We start from the raw sequence: 16,661 nt of genomic DNA, 5'->3' as shown, positions 1-16,661 counted from the left end.
ATTTTATACCGAGCAGTTTTTTTCATTTAAAGTATTTGTTAATGCATGTTCTTATTCTCTAAGATATCACACCATAAAACTTAACAGAATGGAAAAACATATGTTTCTATTTGCTTATCTGTCTGCCAAAGGAAATAATCCTTTTTGAGCTTTTGGGTTATTTTAGCACACTGTGTAGAACCACACTATTCACAATTCTTGCAGAGAAATTTCAAAGACCTCAAGACTCAACCCGATCTTATCATTTTGCCTTTAAATATACACAATATTTTTTACATTGTGGAATACTAAAGAACCAGCTGGATTCTCCCAAAGGGAGATATTTTACCAGAAAAATATTGATAAATATACACAACACACACATATAGCTGTAGAAAATTAGACTAACAGCAAAATAATTTTTACCACTTCAAAAATGCGTCAAAATTTTACTTAAATAGGGGCTGGAGCAATAGCACAGCAGGTAGGGTGTTTGCCTTGCACGTGGCTGACCCAGATTTGATCCCTGCCATCCCATAAGGTTCCCCTATGCCAGGAACAATTTCTGAGTGCAGAGCCAGAAGTAAACCCTGAACAGCACTGGGTGTGGCCCAATAAACAAAAAATACTAAAATATTAGAAACAGGTATCTATTTACAAGACAAAGAACAAAGATTAATAGGCCAAGTAATTTTTAGACAGCGATGTTAAGAATTGTATCCTGTCTTAATCAGAGCAGTTATTTCTGCTTTAAACATGTGACCTAGGATACAAAAATGTGTAAATATATGATATGGCAGGGCAAATGTGGTTGGTATAGAAAATTATCCAAATTAAAAATTCTTTTGCTTGGGGGCCATATCTAGTAGTATTCAGAGATCACTTCTGGCTCTGCAGTCATAGGTCACTTTGGTAGGCTTTTGAGTTTCCATATTTGTTCAAGGTTATAATACATGTAAGGCAAGAAAATTACTTACCATTTCTCTTTCTCTAGATATAATTTTTATTAACTAAATCACATTTTTACTAATTAAATCATGTTATGGTGTCTATGCCTAGAAATGCTCAGGTGCTACTTTTGGTTCTATATTCAGGTTTCAATTCTATTTGGTGGAGGGGGGGGCACACCTGGTGATGCTCAGGTGTTACTCCAGGCTATGCACTCAGAAATTGCTTCTGGCTTGGGGAACCATATCAGATGCTGGGGATCGAACTGCAGTCTGTCTTAGGTCAGTCAAATGCAAAGCAAACACCCTACTGCTGAACCACCATTCCGGCCCCATGGAATTAATTCTGATGATGAACAGGGTCCAAATGGGATGCCAGAGACCAAACCATGCTCAGAAGCATGCAAGGTAAATGCAAGCTGCGTGTAAGTACCTGATGTACAATTACTCTGGTCGTATTAAATAATACTTTTAAATTCCATAAGACATAAGTGTAGATTCAAATTTAGATTGCTAAGGAAATATTCAATACATTAAAACTAGATTTTTTTCTTACCTATGGTAAAATCGCCTTTCATTATAAAATGAAGCATTTTACTTTAGCCTAAAATTTTATTTTGAAGTGAAGTGAAGAATAGTTAATTAAAAAAGGAAGAGAGAAGAGAAGGAGAGAGAAAGAGAGAGAAGTAAAATGTCTGTCCCAGAGGCAGGCAGGGGGAGGTTGGGAAGGAAACTGGGGACATAGGGCCCAGAAATGTGAACCGGCAAAGGGTAGTGTACATTGTATGACTGAAACGCAATAATGAACAATTTTTAACCAGAATGTTTAAATAAAGTAATTAAAAAGGAATAAAATGTGTGATGTTAAAAATTTTCCAAAGTAAGTAAAAATAAGTGAAAACATAAAAATTAATGCCATCCCTAATGTGGCTAGAGACCATATAACAATCTCCAAAGTATAGCTCTTCATTGTTTAAGCACAATATTATATTATAGATATATTTTTACTTTCAATATGTAAAATACATTTTAAGGCTAAATAATTCTCTCTCCTGCGTGTAAATTTAACGTATTCCATATCCATCATTTGGTGTAGGTTGAAAAGCTTGGTTGATTCTTTTTCATCTGTAGTAAATAGGATTTATAGGTCATAGATTAGTCTACAAAGTCTTTTCCTGTCTTAAAAAGAATCTTTAAATCTGTGGCTGAAGATAGATTTTGCTAACCCCAGTGCTGTTAAGGGATTAAAGAATGAGATATTGTTGGATCTAAGCTCTAAATTTGTACACTCTGAGCTTTTTTTCTATATTCATTATTGAAAGAAAAAATTATGTCTCTAAATCTATTTTTTCATTGCAAATGCTTTAAAGAAAAAATGACTTAGGTAGGTTTTTAGCAGTCCTATAGAATGAATAAGTAAAAAAATAAATTAATAAAATGGCCTATCAGAAATTTAAGTTTTATGGGTTAATTTTAAAGAGTATTATTCAATAATTATTTAAATTATCATCAACATCCCTACTGAATATTTATTTCTCTTCCCCACTTGCTCTAAAAATGGGTGTTTTGTTTTTAACCCACATCTAGCACTGCCCAAGGGTAATTCCTTTTGCTCAGAGGATGATGCAAACCCAGGTATTTCTCTCATATACAAACCAAACATTCCAGCACTTTGTTTTATTTCCCCACTGCTAAAGAACACTGATTCCAAATATTTATTTCCCCTAGAGAGGTATTAGCTTGAGTAATCTGGTACCAAGTATTCATCACATAGATTTCATTTCTCTTTCTGCTCCTTGCCATTATCTCCTTTACCAATGTCCCTAGCTCTTTTTTTTACAAAACCAAACTATAATAAGCAGACTTCAAAATTAGTTTTCTAAAGAGGCTGGATGGTAAGAAGGAGGGAAGCTTGAGGTTATTGAGTAGACACTGACATTGGTGGTGGGTTTTGGAGTTGTAATACTGAGTATGTGCAGATCCTTTAACCACAGTTATGTAAATCACAATGAATAAAACAAAGCCAAAAAAGTGTGCACTTCACTTAATTTTCATACTCTTCAAAGGTAGCTAGCCTCCTACCAAACTAAAGTCATCAGTTATAATATGCTAAAATTCAAATGTTTGGAGGCTTGTAGATAGTGCAATAGGTAAAAGTACTTTCCATGTATGCATCAAAACCAGGTTCTATCCCTAGCACCAAATATAGTCTCCAAAACATAGCCAGAATTTGTTCTGAAGCACAGACAGAATAAGCCCTAAACGTAGCTGGAGGTGACACAAAACCAAATAAATAAACAAAATGGCCAGAATGACTCCACATAATTTCTATTTGTCTTTGCAAAACAAGAAGTCATGCTAATATTAAAACCCTATAAAATTCATTTTAATGAAAAGAACATTGATAATGTCTATCTTCACGACTGAGCAAATTTAGATAAGGTCTAGAGTCAGTACTCAGTGAAAACTTTCTTATAAATAGGAACATCAAAGTTTGAGTTGAGTTTGAAATGAAGGACAGCAGACAATAATTAAAAATATATTAAAATGCTGTAATTACATTTCAAGTTGAATCCAAATACATGAGGTCTAGGAACTGGAAGTATTATCATAGGTTTCTGTAGGTTGTGGCCTATATGAGGTCTGCTCTTTGACAGAAAGGAACTGTCCATGTAATTATGTGTGAAAGGCAGAATAATCCATTCACGAAATACATGGCTAGAATAGAGAGACCAAGATAGAGCAAAACAAGTCATGAAAAGCTAAAAGGGTAAAATCTGATGTCAAGCAATTGTAGAGGAAGGTAAAGGACATCAAAATGAGAGCACAAATAATGTGTGAGTACTAAAATAATACTTGCGACAAACATATAGATAAAACATTTTTTAAAATCAGAAAACTGAAGTTCAGAGTGGTTGAGTAATTTACCCAAGCACATACAGCTAAAAAGGCCAGATTTCAATCTCATATCTATATGTATTGCTTTCCATAATCCAACACTTTTTAATGTGGTAAATATTTAGTAAGTAAATATTTTAGTTTTTTAAGAATTTATACATTTTGATCAAATTCGAATGAAATATCCAAATTATTAAAATTGCTTCTTTTTTTTTTGTTTTTGGTTTTTGGGTCACACCCGGCAGTGCTCAGTGGTTACTTCTGGCTCTAAGCTCAGAAATCGCCCCTGCCAGGCTCAGGGGACCATATGGGATGCCAGGATTCAAACCACCGTCCTTTTGCATGTAAGGCAAATGCCTTACCTCCATGCTATCTCTCTGGGCCCAAATTGATTCATTTTTATGCAGAAAGCTATATGATAACATTATGATTGAAGTTCATCCCATAGAGAGAGAAAAGAGGCTTTCTAGATAAGTATAACAGACTAAGAGAATCCTAAAAACTAGTATATTCAAGGACAGGTCCTTGAATAAAGCCGAAGTATATGCAATGTAACTGTAAGTGCAGAAATTACTGCTGGAAACTTAGGTTTTTCATTCATAGCTTAAAATTATAGTCATTTTGTTTGAGAATGATTCTCTCTTATTACTATTACATGGCCATATTTGCTCATAGAACAGCCAACATAGTAAAGAGTATTTAAATGGCAAATGGACAAAAAGGGACAGGAGGCATAGGAATAATAGTGCCTAATATTACTGAAATGGGTAATGAATAATTCTGCATAACTTTGATAGAATACTCTTTCAAGAGTGCCTTTTCTTCCATTTTAACCTAATAATTCCTAATATTTTTAGATAAAAATATTTCTAGGACATTTTCTCTTTTACACCTATCTACTTCAACATTTCCCAGCTAACCACCACTATTTCTTTCTGTTATATTTATTACCTCTAAATGTTCCTACCTGTAAATTTAATAAAGCACTTATAATGGTATTGATATTTATTTTTCTTTGCCTCCTATGCCAGACAAGGTGGCTTGGTGCGAAGACCCCAAATCTGTAGTCTCTATGCAGGATTTATTTCTTATCTACAGGATCTTAAAGTCTCTTAATCTTTCTGTTCCCCAGTTTGTTCATCTTTCATTTGAGTTTGGTAGCATGAATAGTACCTACAACATACTTATTGCAATATTAAAGAAGTTGATTCATAATTATTTAGAATAGTGTATGGCAAAGTAATTATCTATACAGTAGATAAAGCATTTGTCTAGCAAGTGGTCAGCCTGGTTTATGTCCTAAAAATCATATGGCTCTCTGAGCACTTACAGGAGTGATCCCTGAGCACAGAGCCATAAATAATATCTAATTACTGCCAGGTATTCCCAAACCTACTTCCAAAAAAATAGCTAAATCTTTGGGAAGTGATGAATCTGTTGATTGGTATCCGGTGGTTGCTATAAATCGAATATTTGTATCCATCCAAAATACCTATGTTGAAGTCACTTAGAGTGATGTCTTTTGGTAGTTAAGACCTTTGGGAGTGGACCAGGTTGTTTGGGTGGAACACTCATGAATGCGATTAATGTCCTATCAAAAGAAGCTTCAGAGAGCCTCCTTATCCCTTTCACCTTGTGAGGACAAAGAAAATGACAGTAGTTTATGAGCTAGGAACAAGCTCTCACCAGCCACTGGATTTTCCTATGCTGGACTTCTCAGATTCCAGAAATACGAGAAACAAGTATTTCCTATTTTAAATACTCATACGATGGTATTTTTGTTATAGCAACCAGAATGAATTAATACAATGATGCAAGAAGATATTCTATTTTAAAGTATGCTAAAGAGAGGAAGTAAACAGTGTATCTGTTTACTTGGTGGAAATCATGAACATAAGGATAGAAACATCTTTAATTAGATGAAGATAGAAATAGAAAAGACAAAATGTAGAGTAGTTTCTTCAGCTAACACATATCATGTGCTTATTATATGCTTGGCTGCTTAAGTACATTGCTAGTATTAATTTATTTAATTCCCATAATATCCTTTTGAATTGTTGCTAAGAAAGCTGAGACATGGCAATGTTAAGTAATATGCCAAGGTCATACATCTAATGGTAGATAGGGGATCTACAATAAGTCACTTGACCAGATGAAAAAGATAGATAATTATTTCTAACACAGACTTCAAAGGTGACGAGAGTAGAGTAAACTGTACTTTTATGATGTCAATGAGCTAAAGGCAAATATTGGACAGACCCAATCTTCCTTTATGTCAACTCTAGAAAAATTGATCAGTTGAAAGATATGGGGATATCTATACAACTAAGCCATTTTAGATAAGATTTCATAAATGTACAATACAGTAGAATCTTAAACTTTAGGAAAGCAAGGTTTCATTAAGTGAAGTATGGGGGGACACTTGAAAGAACATGAATTCAGAATTGAGGAAGTTAGCTACCTACTGAAACCAATGTATCTGTTCTGGGCATTCTCAATTCAGTTCGATAATGTTTCAACAAATATTTCAGTCCAGGGCCAGAGAGATGGTACATGTGTAATGCATCTGTGCTACATAGAACTGATACCAACTCAAACTCAGCATTATATATGTCCCAGAGCATTGTCAGGTTCATTCCTTGAGGTCCCCAAGTTTTTCAGATATGGTGTAGGAAATCCTTGGTACTGTTTTATCACAGAATATAGAATTCTTGGGCCCTCATAAGATCCCAAGGAATAAATAAAACACTTAAGTTTAGATGTTAAAGATTATATATCAAAATAAAGCAAATTAATCATAAAAGCATAAAACTTCATGTAATGAAAATGATAACCTTTATTTCCAAAGTGAGACTGGATTTTGTAAAAAGAACTGCTAACAAAGAAAGAAAATATTCTTTAAAATAATTTTAAATGAAGATAGGCGAAGAAGAATAAACAACCTTGCCAACGTTATTAAGTGGCAAATACTAAGGAAGCTTTCTCAGTAACAAGGGATTTATTTGTGAAAAGAATGACCATATTCTTTAAAAGGACAAAGTAAATAACAGTAAGTATAAATTTAAGCCTGTGATAGAGAAACTGTTTATAAGAAGACATTTAACTGTTTTAAAAAAAGGTTGGTAAGAGATCTTGCCTATTCGATTACCTAGTTATAGCTACAAATTTTTTAAAGATTGTGGTGTGGGTAAAAAATGTCAGAATGTGTTTAGCTATTTTTATTAATAATGAACATAATTTTTAAATATTTTTGTGTGTGATCTCATCTTTTTTTCTCCCAAAGTGACAAAGTTGTTCATGACTGACTTTGAGTCTTACAGCGTACCTTCAGTACACATTTATTGTCACTGATGTTCCCAGTTTTCCTCTTGCCCTTCCCATCAACCCCCTCCACCAATCCTCTCCCCTGTCTGTCTCTGGGGCAGACATTCTCTCTTCCTCTCTCTTTCTCTCTCTTTCTTTCCTTTTTAAACACTGTGGTTTGCATCATTGCACTAAAGGGAGAGTTATGTATATCATTTATCTCATTTCAGCACCCACCATGATGACAATGATAGCTGGAAAGAATTTGTTTAGCATTTAAAGGAAGTCGTTGGCCTTCTTAGATTAGACAAAGAAATCTTTTGATTGAGTACATAATTAAGAATACATTTTAAGAGTATAATTTGTAAGTCGAATATTAAACATGAGATGAATCCTTCAAGAGCAAGTCACATTAGAAAAGGCCCATGTTATTTCTATTCTTGACAATGGTATTGGGTTATCAGATGAGAAAACATTTACAAATCTTGTATCTGAATATTAACAATGAATATGACAAAGATTCAGATAAGATTTCTCTGAGCAAAATGAAGAAGAGTAAGTTTTATGATTATAAAAGGACAATGCCTGATGGATACAAACCAAACTGCAGAGAGGTTTCCAGTGGCATGACACAGATCTCTCATATTGATCTTGACCTGCATTGTGGTTTTATTAATGACTTACACAAAATGAGAAAAATCATATGAAACAATCTTAAACATCACACAAGTATAAAATATAGTATAAGAAAAATATGATATAAATAATTTACAATAGAAATAATCTAAAATCACCTTAAATCACCTTAAAAGGTGAAAACATGTTATGCCAAATCAAGGTTTTAAGCATTTCTGCCTGCACCTTGGATAGCAAACACAATTTAAGAAATTCAAATATGGGGCTGGAGCGATAACACAGAGGTAAGACATTTGCCTTGCACGTGGCCAACACAGGACAGACCCCGGTTCAAATCTCAGCATCCCATATGGTCTCCCATGCCTGCCAGGAGCGATTTCTAATCACAGAGCCAGGAGTAATTCCTGAGCGCCACTGGATGTGACCCCAAAACAAAACAAATTTCAAATACAGGGCTGGTGTGACAGCACAGTGTTAAGGCATTTGCCTTACACGCAGTCAATCCAAGACAGGCCTGGGTTTTATCCTTGGCATCTCATATGGTCCCCCAAGCCTGCCAGGAGCTATTTCTGAGCATAGAGCCAGGAGTAACCCCTGAGCACAGCCAGGTGTGGCCCTAAACAATTTCCCCCAAAATTCAAATATATAATTATAATATAAACAAGTCTCAGAACTTGTTTTAAAAGCTTTAGTAACTTGATTACTTTTTAGTGTGTTGTAATGGTGCCATAAGGTCACTCCAAAGCGATGTTGAGTAGAAATATTGACACAAATTTTAGTTAGAATAAGAGAAACAAAAAATTGTGTGCTATAGTTCAAATTTCTGAATAACTCAATCAAGGTGATTATATTAGAACTATCTCTAAAATACATCAGATCTGCTCCCATTTTTCACTTTAGGGTATTTTTAGGTAGCTGTACAATTGTCATTTTGTTGTTTGCTTTGGGGCCACACCTAGTGGTGCTCAGAGCTTACTCTTTTGGATCTGTGCCCAAGACACAATTTTTGGTGTTTTGGAAGCATATGCTATGTTGGACATCAAATTCTGTTTAGCAATGTTCAAGGCAGGTTTCTTACCTGTTATACTGGCTCTCCTGTCACCCCCCTACTTTTGCTATTTTTAAAAATTATATGAAAGTCCAATCCTTGAACCTCTGCTGAAAGGAATTTTAAACACAGCTTGGTACAAAAGAGATAAAATTGAGCTAATAAAAATCCCTTTCTTATTAGGATTTCTTAAGAGAACTAGACAGTATTGAGGCAACTAAACAAGGTGAGAGGTGTCAAAAACTATACTTGTGGTAGAATGAAAGCCGGACTTTACTATGAGAAGTTAGAATATGTGTGTAAAGCCAAAGAAATATTGATGGGACAGTAGGCTATTGTCAAGAAGCTGTTGACAACAGGCGATTGTCCCCTCAATAAGTATCTTCCTTTTGGTGTTGGCTATTATTTCCTGAGTTCCCAAGGACTGCTGTGAAAGATTTGTAATCCACTTTTGTCAAAATAAAAATTAAAAAAATATATTTGATTACTTGAGCCACCCAGAATGACCTCTGCTCCTTGCAATTAAAATGCCTAATAAGAACATACCTGCATTCAGCTTTAGGCATACTACTTGGAAAACTAAATTGTGTTTTAAATAATGAGACTAGTATGAAGAGACTAAAAACAGTTAATGCAGAGAAGATATGAAAAATATTGGGAAACAGTTAACTTAAATGATATAAATCAGGAACAACGAAGGATTGTCATATACTAAAGAACATTTGTTTATTATGTTAGATCCCAGAATTCCATGTGGGATTACTGAGCTCAATTAAGAGATGGAGATATTATTCCCATCAGAAAATTCCAGACGTTGTTTAAAATAACAAGGGAGGCTGCCAAAATAAGTCAAATGACCTCTTTTGAAGATAATGAAGCAGAGGCCAGAGACTACTTGATAAGAATATCAACATGACTTTGAATTGCATAATGATTTATAATTTGCGAGTCACTTTCTTCTACAGAAGCTCAATTTGCCTGGCAACCTGTTGAGATTAGCGTTATTCACTTTAATAAAAAAAAAAGGAAAGCCAATGAAACATGAAGAGATTAAGTTACACTGGTCACGAGTGTATGCCAGGGCATCCAAGGAGGAAGCATTTACTGACTACATGTGAAGTGAAAATTTTAATTTTGTTTGGCCTTTCTTTCTTTCTTTCTTTCTTTCTTTCTTTCTTTCTTTCTTTCTTTCTTTCTTTCTTTCTTTCTTTCTTTCTTTCTTTCTTTCTTTCTTTCTTTCTTTCTTTCTTTCTTTCTTTCTTTCTTTCTTTCTTTCTTTCTTTCTTTCTTTCTTTCTTTCTTTCTTTCTTTCTTTTTTTTTTTTTTTTTTTTTTTTGGCCACACTCGGTGATGCTCAGGGGTTACTCCTGGCTATGCACTCAGAAATTTCTCCTGGCTTGGGGGATCAAATGAGACGCCGGGGAATGGTCTGTCCTAGGCTAGCATGTGCAAGGCAGACGCCTTAGTACTTGCACCACCGCTCCGGCCCTTGCAGTGAACCATTTTAAATAAATAGTATATTTGGAAAATCCTAGCTGATCAGGTTGATAAAGTTCCTAGGTTTTCAAGAAGTCATCTTTGTGTTGCTAAATATATTTTCAGATGTACTAAAAAGATACTCTGCTCATCTCACATGAAAACTTATGTTCTCCACTACGTCTTATAAAACTGAGACCAATTAATACTTTCCTTGCACAGACACAGAAGGTCCGTGGGTGCAGTTTATATAAACATGACTAGATGTACATTTCAAATAAGAATCCTTTTCTCTCTCCATTTGCCTCAGCCCCTTCTCCACCCTCCTTCCAGATTTCCTGTTATTTGGCTTCTTAGAAGAAAACGTCTATTTGCTTGTCAGGATGCTAGTTAACCATATTGCCCTCCTGTTCCCTAAACGTTCTACTACTGAGCCATAGAAAAGAATTAAAGGAACAGTGAATACACTCCCACTACTAGTGAAAACTCTCAGAGGAAAACATACATATCTAGGCTTTTCTCCCACTTTCACCTTTTTTCTTTTCACACGCAAAAGATACACAGACTCTATCACTAATAAAGTTTAAATGGTTTTATCTTCACCATATGTGCTGAACCACATAGTTTTTCTTGGAAAGTATCAGAAATATCAGTGTATGAAACTATTTAATCTAAAAATTTTACACTGATTTCTGTATTTCTGCTATAGGCTTTACGTTTATTTATGATGAGTAACTTATTCTTTTTTATTCCTCTTTCTTTTTAAAATTTTTTAAAGTAAAAGCACGGGACTCTAGCTTAAATAAACTTGAAAATGAAAGAAAGGAAAGAAAGAAGAAAAGACATGATGATGATTTTTAACTTAATATGCTACAAAGTAAAAACTTACTGTACTAGAATGTGGGTTTATTAGTTACACCTTGCCATAATAATTCCAGATTATAGAATCTCATTAAAGTTGATGCCAGATAATGCTTCTCAAGTGCTATATCATACCCATTGTTTACATAACATGTGTTTAGAAAAATCTTAGGTGGTAGATATGACTAAGATATAGAAAATAACAAGAAGATTCTTGAGTTTTAGAGATAATAAAATTTTATATTCTATTTGTTAATATTTTCCATCTAAATATAATGATATAACTTTTATTTAGAAGCCTAGCAACAATTAATAATGTCTCAGTTAATTGCATCTAGGACTAAAGCCTATTATGATCAATGGACCCGGAACTGTGAAATAGAATTTAATTACATGGTAAATAGTTGAGAGTTGAATTTGGATGAAACAGTAAAAAATAAAGGTAAATGTGTAAACTCAAAATGTTACAATTTATCAAAGAGGGAAATTAGTCTTACAAATTACACAATGAACTTCTACTTCATGAGGCAAATCCTTTTAAAAATGTTTGACAGCCAATTACATAGGATTCCTGTAACAAACTAAATGCAAACTATTTCTCCAATTGTACTCCTCCAATATAATCATCCTTCGGTGCTAGGTATTGGGCCCAGGACCTGACACATGCATGATGTGTGCTGTACCTGTAGCATGAGCTTAAGAGTTTCTGTAAACAGAAAACATTTGCTTTCGCATTGAGAGTGCAGTAATAGCTTAATAACAACTTTCCTTATGCTCTTTCTTGATGTTTTCCTATGAACTGTCTATCTAGGCCTCTGCAATTTCATCTTATCACAGACTTGTGCTTTGGTCTGTCTTTGCATGCCAGCCCTTGCCTTGATGTTTGTATATCTATATTTTGTGAGGCACTTCCCTTTGCCAAAGCATCTGGATGCATGAGTGTGTCTGCCTCTACAGTTGTCCATTGCTAAACGAGATTCTGTATCTAGTGGAATCATTTTCTGCCAGTACATTTGTTTAGAGAGATGATCAATAACAGCACAAGTACCTGGTCTCCAAAGGGATGTTGCTATTCAAGACCCAGCTGTTATGCAGATGAACTGAATCTTGTGTACTGGTTGGAGGAGGTGGAGCAGCTGGGCTGGGCTGGCTTCGAGTTGTCATTGATCTTCTCTGAAGAGAGTCTGCCGTAGGTGGTGGCTTCCTGGCACAGGTGCAGGCGTGCGGAGGTGGTGGTGGTGGAGGAAGTGGTCTGAAGGTAAACTGGTTGTGTGGGCTGCTCTGTATTTCTAAAGAGAAGAGAAGAAAACATTAAATTGAGACTCATTCTTCCACTTGGCAATCAGGAGAAAACAGCATGGCAGACTTCTCAGGATTTCAGAGCAATATAACCTGGAAGGGGAAAAGGGTGAGGGGGAGTTTTCAGTTCAGTCTATCAGTAAAAATGTCACTTAACTTACAAAAACATGTGCAGCACGCTTATGAAATGTAAAACATTCACAGTTGCATTTACATGTAAATTTTTCAGGGCTATAGCAGCTAAAAAGTAAATGAGGCCGCCTCACACAATTTGTCATAGTTTCTGCTACTGAACAAATAAATCATCAACAAGACACTAAGTTACAGAACAGAAGTGTGCTGATTTCTATCAGTTGCAAAAGTCACACTTGAGAAAATACCAGTGAAAAGCACAAATTTATTGCAAGGCAAATCATTCCATACTTCACACCAATGTCTACAACCATCTTCTGGCTTACCTTAGGTAGTATGTTAGTGGTATCACACCAAACCAAATCTATAGAGTTCAGAAAAACAGCTCTCAAATGAAGCCATTTAACTTCATGGAACGTTCTTTTGCATTTGCCCTTCAGCCCCCCAACTCTGAATGATATTTTTGGACCCCAGGCTAAATCTAGGAGTTTCTCTTCAGTTCTCACTGCATGCACAACAGAGCCTGAACTTTTTTCCCTTTGCCACACCTTTCTAGGGGCTCTTCCATATTAGCTGCAGCTTAGACATCAGGCAAATGAAATCATATTTTGTGCTTGTTTGCAAAAGGGGTAACTTGGAATAGCAGCCTTAAGACTTCTGTTGCTGCTATGTTTTGGTATTTTTCCCTCTAGTTTCCTGGCACGCACATGTAAAGACAGTGAGTTGGAATTTCCCCCATGAGAAATACCCCAATTTAACCCCTCTGTTATAAAATTAACTGTTGTAGCTGCTAGATCTCTTTCACCAGAGGAACATAATAGATGCCAACTGATTTCCTGTGACACAGCATGTTCTGGGTAAACTTTGCAGACAGCTTGACTTTTCCCACCTCCCAAATGACTGTTCAAAAGCACAAAAATGCCAGAGGCTTCCTATACCTAGCAAAGGACTCAGATGGTTTATGATGAGATTCAAACTGCAGAGGATGATCTTTCAACCCTTCCACCTCAAACTTTAATTGTAAAGACACTGTCTTGATTTTTGCATTTTTAAATGTAATTTTGTATTACATTTCAGGTTACTTGGTTTCTGTTTCCATAGTCTTAGAGTTTACAGTGATGATGTGTTTGGTCATTTCACCTCACCAACAAAAAAGTGCTCAAAGTCCTTCACCAATGTCTCAATGTCATTTCTAGTTAAACCCAATATTTCTCCCACCTACCCAGCATTATATCCTATTTAAACTGAGTCAAAGTTTTGTTGACATTTGCTGGCTTATTCCCATACTTTGTTCCTCTCTATGAAGAAAATAAGTGAGATTAATAGCAGGAAGGGCTATGACAACATCCCTCCATCTAATTTCTCTTAACATGACATCCTCCTCCAGTTTTGTTCATTGGAAACAGATGTATTTGTATTTATCTTTTCTTATGATTGCATAGTACTCCACTGCACACATGCAACAAATTACATTTACATTCATATGCCATTGGGCATTTGACTTTTTATATCCTGGCTATTGTATCAAACAGTGAAATGATTTAATGTTTTGTTTCTAGATGCCAAATAATAGAATTTCTGTATCTTTTGGGGGAAGGCATACCCAGAAATGCTCAGGATTTACTCCTGTTTTGCACTCAGGGATCATTCCTGGCAGGGCCTGGTGTACCATATGAATTTCTAGGGATGGAACTTGGGTTGTCTGTATGCAAGGCAAGTGCATTAATCATGTTACTATGGATCCAACCCCAAAGAATTATTGTATCTTAAAAGTTCTTGTCTTACAGTTTTGGGAAATTTTCCATAGTTTTCCTTTTGGTTTCTGAGTCAGAAACAGAGATGCTCAGGGGTTACTCCTGGGTCTGCACTCAGAGTTCATTCCTAAAAGTACTCAGGGGACCATATGGAATGTAAGAAATTGAACCCAGGTTGGAGCTTTGTAAGGTAAGTACGCTATTGTCTGTCTGGACCCATCATACTGTTTTCTATAGTGCATGGACCAGACAATCTTCCCAGAAATAGTGAATGATTTAGGCTTTCCGTTTTGCCAAATCCTTGTTAGCACCATGTATTTTTCATCTTATATATGTAATTCTCACTGGTGAGAATGATCTTTTAGTGTCATTTTGATTTGTCTTTTCCTTTAATATGTGTTTATTAATACTTATTCATAGTCTACTGACTTTCCATATAATTCTCTTATGGAACTGATTCTTTATCTCCTCACCATTTTGTTGTTGTTGTTGTTGTTGTTGTTGTTGTTTTGGTTTCTGGGCCACACCGGGCAACACTCAGAGGTTAATCTTGTCTCTGTGCTCAGAAATAGCCTCAGACAGGCACGGGGACCATATGGGAAGCCGGGAATCAAACCTGGGTCCATTCCGGTTGACCGAGTGCAAGTCAGACGTCTTATGACCTACTATAGCTCTGGCCTCTCCTCAATTTTTATGAAGATTTTATTCTTTAGTTTTTGTTGTTGTTAAACTTTGTGATGCTTTATTTATTTTGGATACTAATGCTTTGTCTTATTATATATACCAAGAACAAATAATTTCCTTTAGTTTGGTATGCTATCTTTTCAGTCCAGTTTCTTTTGCCATACAAGAGCATTTTAATTTAATTTAGTTAAATCTCACTTGTGCATTTTTGAGTTTGCTATATTTTCCCATAGAATCAATCATTCAAATGGCTCTGAGGTGCATATGCTGGAGAATTTCGCTTATATATTGCATTAGTGTTTTATAAATTCTGATCTAATTTTGAGGTACTGAATTTATTTTAATTTAACTTTTGTGTAAAGTGTGCTTACATATATTTTTTCCATTTGGCTATGTAGATTTTACAACAACATTTTCTTTTTTTTTTAATTTTTTTTATTTTAATTATGACAACAAAGATGCAAAGAAAGAGGACAGGGTAAAGTTACAGTGGAAGCCCAATCACCCATAAACAGGATTCTCAGTAGTCCCATCGATGATATCCCAGCCTTATACTTTCAGCCAAAGAACATTAAGAAAAACAAAACTGAACCCATGTACCATACAATTACTTTGTCCCTCAAATCCCACGTTGTAGTACATATTATTTCTTAGCAGCACACCATATAATCTAAAGATATTAGACTTATGTAACTCTTTAAACATTGAGGGCAAAGTACATTTATCTAGATCCATGCACATGCTTACTAGTTTAAATTAACCTCAAAAGTTTTAGTGGGTTGTTTTTCTTAAGGATTGGAGTCAAGGGACCATAGTAAAAAACGATATTAAAGTGGCATTTGTTTGCATAGGCCCACCAAAACATAAGGGACATGGAAAGACAAATTATGGTCTAAATAGATGGAGACCCTACCCCTGAAGTTCCCTGGCACAGGACTGACTCTAGGCTCCAGGCAAACTAGTTTGTCCAATTCAAGTCATCGTCTGTAGTGGCAATACACCTCCATTCCTCACATAGTCTCTGTTGTTGGTATCATGCTTCTGTATTAAAGATCCTGGAGTCTACATGTCTCATATAGCAGTCAGGATGGTGCAGAGCATTCTCTCGTTTCATCTCACACTTAAGGGGCAATAGAGAGAACCATGTCCTGTAGAGCAGGTCATTGTACAACAACATTTTCTGTAGAGATTTTTCTAGCTCCATAGCATGTACCCACTTCCTTGTGATTGATTATCTGCCCATATATCTATAGGTTTATCATTATACACTCTATTTTATTACATTGCTCTGAAATTCTATTTTTATTTTGGCCCCATATCATTTTGGTTATGATAGCTTTACAGCATAATATTAAGGTCAATAAAGGCAATGCCACCAACTCTTTTTTCTCTCAGAATAGTTTTTTGCTATTCAGAATGTTATGATCACATAAAAATGTTAGAAGAAATTTTTTTCTATGTCCTTAATGCCATTTTGATTTCTTTGAACTTTCATTAAATATTGATTTGAGAAAAAAGACTGTTTTGCAATGTTAATTATTCCACTACATAAAATAGAATATTTTCTAGTATTATCTATTTCAATATTGGTCTATGTTTTCAATTATAAGTCTGTTATATCTTTTTAAGGCTAATTATTAGGTG

The 16,661-nt window shown here is 35.1% G+C and overlaps 1 protein-coding gene across 1 annotated transcript in view; it reads right to left on the bottom strand.

The window, feature by feature from the left end:
* Positions 1 to 16,661, bottom strand: part of TENM1 (teneurin transmembrane protein 1) — an 817,501-nt gene that overhangs the window by 494,723 nt on the left and 306,117 nt on the right. The window contains exon 5 of the mRNA XM_049767088.1: positions 12,197 to 12,437. Coding sequence (XP_049623045.1) covers positions 12,197 to 12,437 — 241 coding nt within the window. The remainder of the gene's footprint in view (positions 1 to 12,196; positions 12,438 to 16,661) is intronic.

This window comes from Suncus etruscus, chromosome X (assembly GCF_024139225.1).
Source record: "Suncus etruscus isolate mSunEtr1 chromosome X, mSunEtr1.pri.cur, whole genome shotgun sequence".
Lineage (NCBI taxonomy): Eukaryota > Metazoa > Chordata > Mammalia > Eulipotyphla > Soricidae > Suncus > Suncus etruscus.
The sequence above is the reverse complement of the archived record's forward strand: the minus strand, read 5'-3'. Positions and strand labels throughout refer to the sequence as shown.